This window comes from Branchiostoma belcheri, unplaced genomic scaffold (genome assembly GCF_001625305.1).
Source record: "Branchiostoma belcheri isolate BF01 breed outbred unplaced genomic scaffold, Haploidv18h27 scaffold26, whole genome shotgun sequence".
In the NCBI taxonomy this organism is placed as follows: domain Eukaryota; kingdom Metazoa; phylum Chordata; class Leptocardii; order Amphioxiformes; family Branchiostomatidae; genus Branchiostoma; species Branchiostoma belcheri.
The window spans coordinates 1299199-1307157 of record NW_017803865.1 but is presented as its reverse complement, the minus strand read 5'-3'; the positions used below and the strand labels follow the sequence as shown (position 1 = coordinate 1307157).

At 42.1% G+C, this 7959-nt stretch overlaps 2 protein-coding genes across 5 annotated transcripts in view; one reads left to right on the top strand and one right to left on the bottom strand.

Moving 5' to 3' along the window:
- LOC109471898 (chromatin assembly factor 1 subunit A-B-like) overlaps window positions 1-7959 on the bottom strand; it is a 12506-nt gene that overhangs the window by 4199 nt on the left and 348 nt on the right. The window contains exons 1-13 of one of the 3 annotated variants that reach the window (XM_019771340.1): window positions 6077-6288; window positions 5542-5601; window positions 4137-5164; window positions 3938-3991; window positions 3331-3572; window positions 3084-3165; window positions 2905-2982; window positions 2060-2182; window positions 1702-1790; window positions 1195-1357; window positions 881-958; window positions 462-566; window positions 11-85 (exon numbers count right to left, since the gene is read on the bottom strand). In XM_019771340.1, coding sequence (XP_019626899.1) covers window positions 11-85; window positions 462-566; window positions 881-958; window positions 1195-1357; window positions 1702-1790; window positions 2060-2182; window positions 2905-2982; window positions 3084-3165; window positions 3331-3572; window positions 3938-3991; window positions 4137-5164; window positions 5542-5601; window positions 6077-6146 — 2247 coding nt within the window. In that variant the 5' untranslated portion in view covers window positions 6147-6288. Of the gene's footprint in view, window positions 1-10; window positions 86-461; window positions 567-880; window positions 959-1194; window positions 1358-1701; window positions 1791-2059; window positions 2183-2904; window positions 2983-3083; window positions 3166-3330; window positions 3573-3937; window positions 3992-4136; window positions 5165-5541; window positions 5602-6076; window positions 6289-7959 lie in introns of those variants that run through there. The other 2 variants (XM_019771341.1, XM_019771342.1) reach the window with 2 other exon arrangements.
- Window positions 6560-7959, top strand: part of LOC109471937 (endophilin-A3-like) — a 44495-nt gene continuing 43095 nt past the window's right edge. The window contains exon 1 of one of the 2 annotated variants that reach the window (XM_019771450.1): window positions 6560-6993. In XM_019771450.1, coding sequence (XP_019627009.1) covers window positions 6949-6993 — 45 coding nt within the window. In that variant the 5' untranslated portion in view covers window positions 6560-6948. The remainder of the gene's footprint in view (window positions 6994-7959) is intronic. The other variant, XM_019771457.1, reaches the window with a different exon arrangement.

Sequence of the window (7959 nt, the reverse complement as noted above, 5' to 3'; positions counted from 1 at the left end):
TGTACTTCATCTGTTTCTTCCTGTCAGCTTCAAATGCTCTCTGCCTGGCCAGCTCCTTAGCCTTACGGGCACTGGGGCTAGATGGCTGAATGGGAAAGTGAAAGAGGTTTTTCTTCAAATAAAGTATAATTCCATCTGAGAAGGGTAATGGCATGTATTGATATCTGGCTTCCAAACAATACACAAGTGGAAGGATAGGTTAAAGTCCTGCACTGAATGTTGTGTACCATAAGGATTAATTCTCTCTTTTTGTCTGACATCTCAAACGTCGACCTGACCCTGTTGACTCCCAGAAGTGTTTTACTTATACATTCAATAATTGTAGTGGTAGCCTATTTTTTTTTAGTACATATCTACAAGAGGCACATTCCTCCAAGCTGCCATATTAGATATTAGAATTGTGGGGCTGTTTGCAATAAAAGGATCATCGTATCTTTAACTGATTGTTAATAGAATAGTACCTCATCTTCATCCTCACACCCTTCGTCCTCGGACAGATGACCATGGGGCACGAAGAAGTCCTCCAAGTCTGAGTCTGCATCCTCATCACTGTCATCCTTCTCTCCCTGTAGTTAGCACAACAAACCATTAACTTCAACACTTCACTTAACAAGGCAATCAAAGGTCTTAACTTGATTTTGTCCCCCTTCCAGTCCCACAGACAAAACTGTAGTAGCAATGAGGATATCTTGTAATGCTTCACTGTGTATATTGGGAATTGTATAAAGACAGACAGACAGACAGACACACACACACACAATCCAAGACAGACAGGCAGACAAGTCAAAAACAATACTTCCGGTAAATCATGTGATCTATGCTTTACAATAGGCACACAGTTTTAAAGAATCTGAAAAAGTAGGGTTACTTGGACCCTGACCTCAGAGTGGGAGATGCTTTCTCCTGGTTCCTCCTCCTCCCACTCATCATCACTGTCAAACTCATAGTCCAGCAGGTCCTGCAAAACAACATAGATACATAGTTCAAGGCTCTAAGTGTAAAAAGCATTGCCATTACTTGTTTAACACTTGATATGAAATATCTGCACAGCTCCAGTTTTACCTGCACTGTAGTTCCATTGGCAAATGGCAAGCAGAGCCCAAACCATGGTTAAGCAAGAGTGACAAAAGCACAAAAATTGATCTAGTTTTCATTCCATGTTGCCCCCAGATGAGAATAAAGTAACCCGTGTACCTCGTCCTTCTTGAAGGGGTTCCTGGGGTTGAGCTGTTTGCTGGTCTTGTTCCAGGTGCCGTAGTAGGCAGGGCGATAGTTCTCGTGGAACTGTAGCAGCTTCATGCGCACATGCCGCGTCGGGGGTGAGGACTCCACCACCATCACATCATCAGCTTCCAGACTGGGCAGGAAAGTCACAATTTAGTCCAACTGACCAAAAAGACCGGTAAATTGGAAGCAGTGCATGTAAAGCACGACGCAGCAAGTAGAAGCCAGTGAGATACCGTAAAATACAGACCAGTCCAGAACACCTGTATTGACATCATGGCCCAGGTATATATAACAAATACATCTGTTTTGAGATTACAGACTTTCTTGAAACAACCAGGACACCTGAGTGTAAAGTGCCTTCCCAAGGGCAAAAGCTACACAACATTGGAGCCTGCTATGGATTCGAACCCAGAACTTTTTACTAATTCAACTAGATGATTACAGCTCTCTTCAAATATCCACGGTAGTCCTTACCTGTTAGGACTTGGCCTGGGGAAGGTCTTGCCAGCAGTCTTGGGGACATGGTGTTTCTTCAACTCAGCCAAATACAACTCAGTGCAACTCTGAGAAAGGAGAGGAAAGAGCAACATAACACAAACATAAGTAGGTATGAAATGTAGAAACCAAGTGAGGTGTGTTACATACTTCTTACTCATTTACTATCTATCTACATAAGGAAAACAAGAACATTTCTTATGTAACTAGTCACTTCAACTCTGTAACAAAAATCATAATTCGTCAGAGGAAGCAACATATTTTAGATGTCTGTGCTAGTTTTGTTGGCAAATGCTAAAAATAAAATATGACTTCTAGGACAATAGGAAGTTCACACCTGTTTCTGCAGCCCCTGGTCCACCCTGGTGAGATCGAGATTCTCCACACGAACACACGGCGCCAGCTTCATGTCCTTCTTTACTTCAAACGGCATGAAAGCCCCCACAGGCTGCTGCTCCTCCTAGAAAGAGTTGGAAACTTTAGGTATTACTATTTCACAGCTATAAGTACATGTATAACCTGTTGAAATATAGGCATATTGAAGAAAAGAATGTTGCTCTTCCTGGAAAGAGTTGAGCAACTACTAGTATGACCTTACCGTTAACAACAAAACCATTCCACACATGTAAATGGTGACCAGTTGAAATATAGGAACATTCAAGAAAAGAATACCATCTTTATTCCAACATACTGGGTAGTCATCTTATGGGTTCCTTGCAAGTCAGGACATGATGAATGTTAAACTTACAGGGAGTAGATTTTGGCAACAGTGCTATGAAAAGCCTTTTAAGTGACACCTTTCCAGGCCACATTTTCCAGTGGATTGTCAAAGTTGCTGGCTGGAAAAGGCACATCACTATCCGAAAACGAGCCATCAGCAAGGTATGGCTCCAATCTTCAGACAACCTGTCAGGAACTCATGTGAGTGACATGCAGATTATGATGGGGCTCTGGCATAGGGTAGCAAAGTTGAAAGGAAGCTTGCTCACAATTTAGCATGGTCTGTGTAGCTGTCTTCTGATAATGACAATTGTACATGTGATACAAAATTTGGCCATCACAGCCAGGGTTGCCCTAGGCTCTGACAAACTTTGCAACATCTCTACCCATCTTTGTGCATGAAAGCAACTCTTATTATGTGTTCTTCCGTAAATGTATGACAATCTACATGTCCAAACTTACCTTCGTTTCAGCTGGGTCTACCTTGGGCTTAACAAAGAAGCTCTGGAAAGCAGCTTTGACTTTCTGTTGCTTACGTGCCTGTAAGGAATGCAATTGGGATGTGAGTAGGCATGAGTGAAACAAAAACAAACTTTCCACTGCTGCTTTATGAGTAATATGATGTCTTCAAAAGCTGTCACCTTTTCTTCTTCCACCTTCTTCTTTTCCTCCTCTTGCTTCTGTTTTTCCTCTTCTTTCTTCTTCTTCTCTTCTAGCTTCGCCCTGGAATCAAAATAACAAGTCAATGCCTACAAGCCTTAACCAAGCACACTGTCATTCGAAGGTTAGATGTCACATTTATTTGGTCTTAGAAGAGATGAAAAATACCTTATTTCTATATTACAATGTATTTTACCTTTCATGTTTTATAACACAGATTTTTCTTACTCAATGGCCTCCTGTTTCTTTTTTCTTTCTTCTTCTCTTATCCTGAGTTTCTCCTGTCGTTCTTTTTCTTCTGCCTCCTTCTGTTTCTGCTTCTCTAACTCCTTCTGCCTCTTCTCCTCTTCCTTCTTTTTCCTCATCTCCTCCTTCTCCAGCTCTTTCTGTCGCTTGGCTTCAGAGCGAAGTCGCTCCTTCTCAGCCCGCTCTTCATCCTTTATCCTCTGCTTTTCTTGCTTCTCTCTCTCCTATTAACCAAGATATGGAAGTCAATTTGATGATAATATTATATACCAAATCATACACACAGCTTTATCTACCATAATGCTGAACAACAAAAATATACATTCAAGCCAAGAACCCCGTCTAAAGTGACCACCTGTGCATAACTGTCCATTTTTAGCAGTCCTCTAAATGGACTTTTGGGCAGTTTTGAAATCTGTTTTTCAAGATCAGATGAATGGCTCAATTTATGTGAAACTGTGGGTGAATTGAACAGGTTCCTGGATTCAAGTTTGATTGACTGTTTGACAAAGAAAACTTGTCAGGAAGAAAGCAAACAGCTTGAAAAAAAAACTGCATTGCATTAAGAACAACTGTATCCATCATTTACCTTTTCTTCCCTTTTCTTCTGCTGCTCTGCTTCCCTGGCCAGCTGCTTGGGAGTCTGAAGGAAAAATTGTACAAAATGTGAAAACAACAACAGAAAAAACAACAACCTGGCTTCTGATAAGCAAAATAATGACAAACTTTTCAATAGGATTCAATGCTTGTAACTAGGCTTCAATGATACATGTAATAATTATAATCACCTTGACTCTTGGCTTGGTAGATGGTCCCTTTGGTGAAGTAAAGGATGGAGTCGGAGGTGATGTTATCTTGTCTTTTGAGGCTTCAACTTCTGCTTTGACGGGGCTGCTCTCACTGGTACATCCTTCAGGTTTACCATGCACAGGGCTGGTGACTTTTACAACTTCGTCCTTTGACGTGTGCTGAGGCATCGTTTCTTGATCTACTGGCATGTCCTTGTTTCTTTCAGCTTTCCTGTCCTCAGCATACCTGAACATGTCTAGAATGGATTTCGACACGGGGCTACTTTCCTTGTGTGTGGGAGGTGAGGTGGTAGCCTGAGTACTGGACACAGCCTTGTTAGAACTGTCCGGAGACTGGTCGTTCTTGCTGGCCACAGCTTCCTCCTCAGGCTGGGTCTTTGTCACCTTGACTGAGCTAACTGTTGAGCTCTGTATGACGGACTCAATGGCCATGCTGATGGTGTCTGACTCCTGAACGTCCGACTGGCCCTCGTTCTTCTGCAGACTTGAAGCAACAGAAGGGCTACACCTCTCTGCCTCAACAGCTTCCTGCACCTGAGGTGTACGGACGGGAGAAGCTTGTTTACCTGCCATCTCCTCCTCAGGATCACTGTCTGTCATGGCCAGATCGATCATCATCGCCTCATCTTCGTTTGATGTTGATACCAGCGGCTGCTGAGTAGTCTGCAAGAAACTGTCAATAGTCTTGGCCTTTTCGTTCTTAGAGGTGGCCTTGATTGCCGGCGACTTTGGAGCTGGAAACATCTCTGAACTTGAGCTGACTTCGTTCTCCCCTTCGTGAACAGACTTAGCAGCATTTTCTACAACTGAGGCCTTGGACTTTTCCTTTTCCTTCAGCTGTTGGTTGCTGACTTTCTCTGCAGACTTGCAGGGAGAGTGGATTGATGACAACTTGGGAGTTTTGGGAGAAGCTACTTCTTCATTGCTGTGCTTCCTCTTCTTTGTGTTTGGGGTGTTTGGAGACATTGGTCCATTAAGTGGAGATACCACCTTGAACGGAAGACGAGCTGGCGACAAATGTATGGGGAAAACAAATTCATTTATACATTACTGTACAGGTTATGTCTTATCTAACAGAATATTCTCGGGGAAATTAGGCTTTTTTGTCACTTCTGATTGATGGCTCATTGAAAGGATGATGGTTACAAACTGAACTGTTCTGACAAAATCATCCATTTGAAATGACCAGCAGGCAGCAGCTCACAACAATCAAGCAATAGAAAGACAACAGACACTGTTGGAAATACTGAAAAATGTTGTGGACTAACTTTGAGAGGTGGACTTCATACATGTGTTACAAAGTAACAATTAAACAATTACATTTTATGTACACCAAAATATCCATCATTCAACTTTAGGGGACACAACTGGGAGATGATTGTACCTTGTTTCAACTTCTTACTACTGGGTGGGCTGGACAGGATGTTTTTGTCCTGGCTACGACCTGAAAACAACAAAAAATCTAACGTTATTCATAAACATTATGCTATATGTAGCTGAGCTATCAACTTTAAATGACAAAGGAATGACAATTGTATAACACCGATCAGCTTGGTCCTCTACCAGACAACTAAGTAACGTTTTTGACATACATATTAACTGCATATTGGACCCTACTTATGTTTGCTTCGAATTTACTAGAATGCGCGCCAAACTGCTATGAGAAAGAACCCATAACGTCAACGTTAAATCTCAGCTGGTCGCTTAGTACAAACATTGAAAAGGACTACAGAAAATCAAGTTTCCGCCAGGAAAAAGAAGGATCGTCATAACTGACGACATTTCCTGACGTATGACGAAAAGAGTCCTATGTACTTGATTCGGCGATTTTATAATACGTCTTTTAGGACATCTTTGACTTTACTTCTCTTGTCAAATGTAAATTTTGTAGAAAATGGCGGAAAATTTCCGAGTCTCACCATCGGCAACCTTCTCGGCCTTGCTGTCGCCCATCCTCGACGGATTTTGCGGCATACACTCTCCCAGCATCTTCGCAACGACCCTAAAGCTTTCTTACAAACAGCAAGAATAGAAGAAAGTGGGGAAATTTCATCAAATTGACCAGAAAAGAGAGAGAGTGTATAAGATATCTGACTACCTTCCTACTACTTCGAAATTGGCGGGAAGGAGTACTGGGGGGGAACGGAGGTCGGTTGGCATATTGGCCAGATCTGGTCATGTGATCAAAACATCAGAGCGTCTCTAGAAGAATACACTATTATTAGGGTGTGATATCTTTATACACATTTAATATTAGAAGAATGACGGATGTAAAAATCAATGTATCTATAAAATCAGTGTATTAACAGAAAATATCATATTTTAAAATGGTATTATATCTTATCAAATGCCTGAAATATACAATATATTTGTTATGTGACCCAACTATTCCCTAAAATTTTGAATGAACTCGTCTGATAATTTGGTGAGCTCGCATGAAAACGCTAACAGATAATACATGACGTACCTCAAAAAGTCTACTGTAGAGAAAGACACGACATTTTGACGGCCGAAAATTGGCCCCTACTCAGAGATAAAAGATCTGGTTTCGCACATAAGTCTTCGGTCAGGAATTTTATGCTTGGATGTTGTATGCATATCCGGTTTGGTGACGTCAGAGCCACTTCCTACTTCCGTGCGACCTCTAGGTCCCAGATCGGTGAACTGAAGTACTGCTGCTGGCAGGAGCTGCAAGGACCGTCCTGTCATTTGCCAAGGATCCACAACAAACCACACCAGAGATTGACTTTCTTTATAACACGTGGCAGTAGTCTAGAGTACAGCCGACACCATGTCGTTGGCGGGGTTAAAAAAGCAGTTGAATAAGGCCAACCAGGTAGGTGGAAAATTTGGACAGTTATCATGCTCGGGGTTGCTTGACCAGTTGTTGGTGTGGGGGGAATTTCTGTTGATGTGCAGCTGGGCTTGGACTCTGTCCCGCTCTGGTCTGTGTTCGGGAATATTTCCTTTCTTGTGGCTGGGTGTATCCGGCCTTTCTTTTTGTTGCGACATCCCGTGGCCCCATTTACTGGTACCGTTATAATTTCGCTGAGGGCGAAATGGGGGACGGACCTACTGGATTCTACCCTCACCTTTTGATTGTTTTGAATTGACTGGGATGACTATGCATCATTTTGTTCACAGTAATTGATCGCAATCTCCATTAGCAAGTCTTGTAATACCGGAAGGAGAGTACTAAGTATCAAATAGGCGAGACACTGGCCATCGAATATTGGGCCAAAACGGTACACAGGGAAGGTCACTGTCTTCCCAATCAACCTCTGCTTGGAGAGTGATGATTGATCGCGGTTTTCTGTCCTTTATTTCAGTGTTCACCTTAGCAACACGCACACAGCCGATGCGCGTGTGACTGCGTGTTTATGTGTATGTTTAGCTGTGTGTTCAGCAATCCATTAGATGTTACCAATCATGTTATAATTGCACATTATGCAGAGATGTTCCACCATAATCTTATTTAGGGGCTTGGCATTCACGATTCCCTGGTACTAGTAGTAGAAAGGAAGAGAAGCCCAGATGTGGATATTGATGCCATACTTCACCATCTGTGCTTCAGAGATATCACAGGGAAATCCATCATGAGCCAGGATGTTGTTGTGATGATATTATAAACATAGTAGTCTTGCATATATCATTGTCTACTATTACTGTAGATTTCATTTATTTTCACAGGGACTTACTTTTGTGGTAGGAGCAAGGAGGTTTGAATATCTCCTTGTAAGTTGTAGGAGTCAGTGTTAGGAGGAGGTTTTTCTTGGATGTTTGTGCTTGAACAATTGTAGTG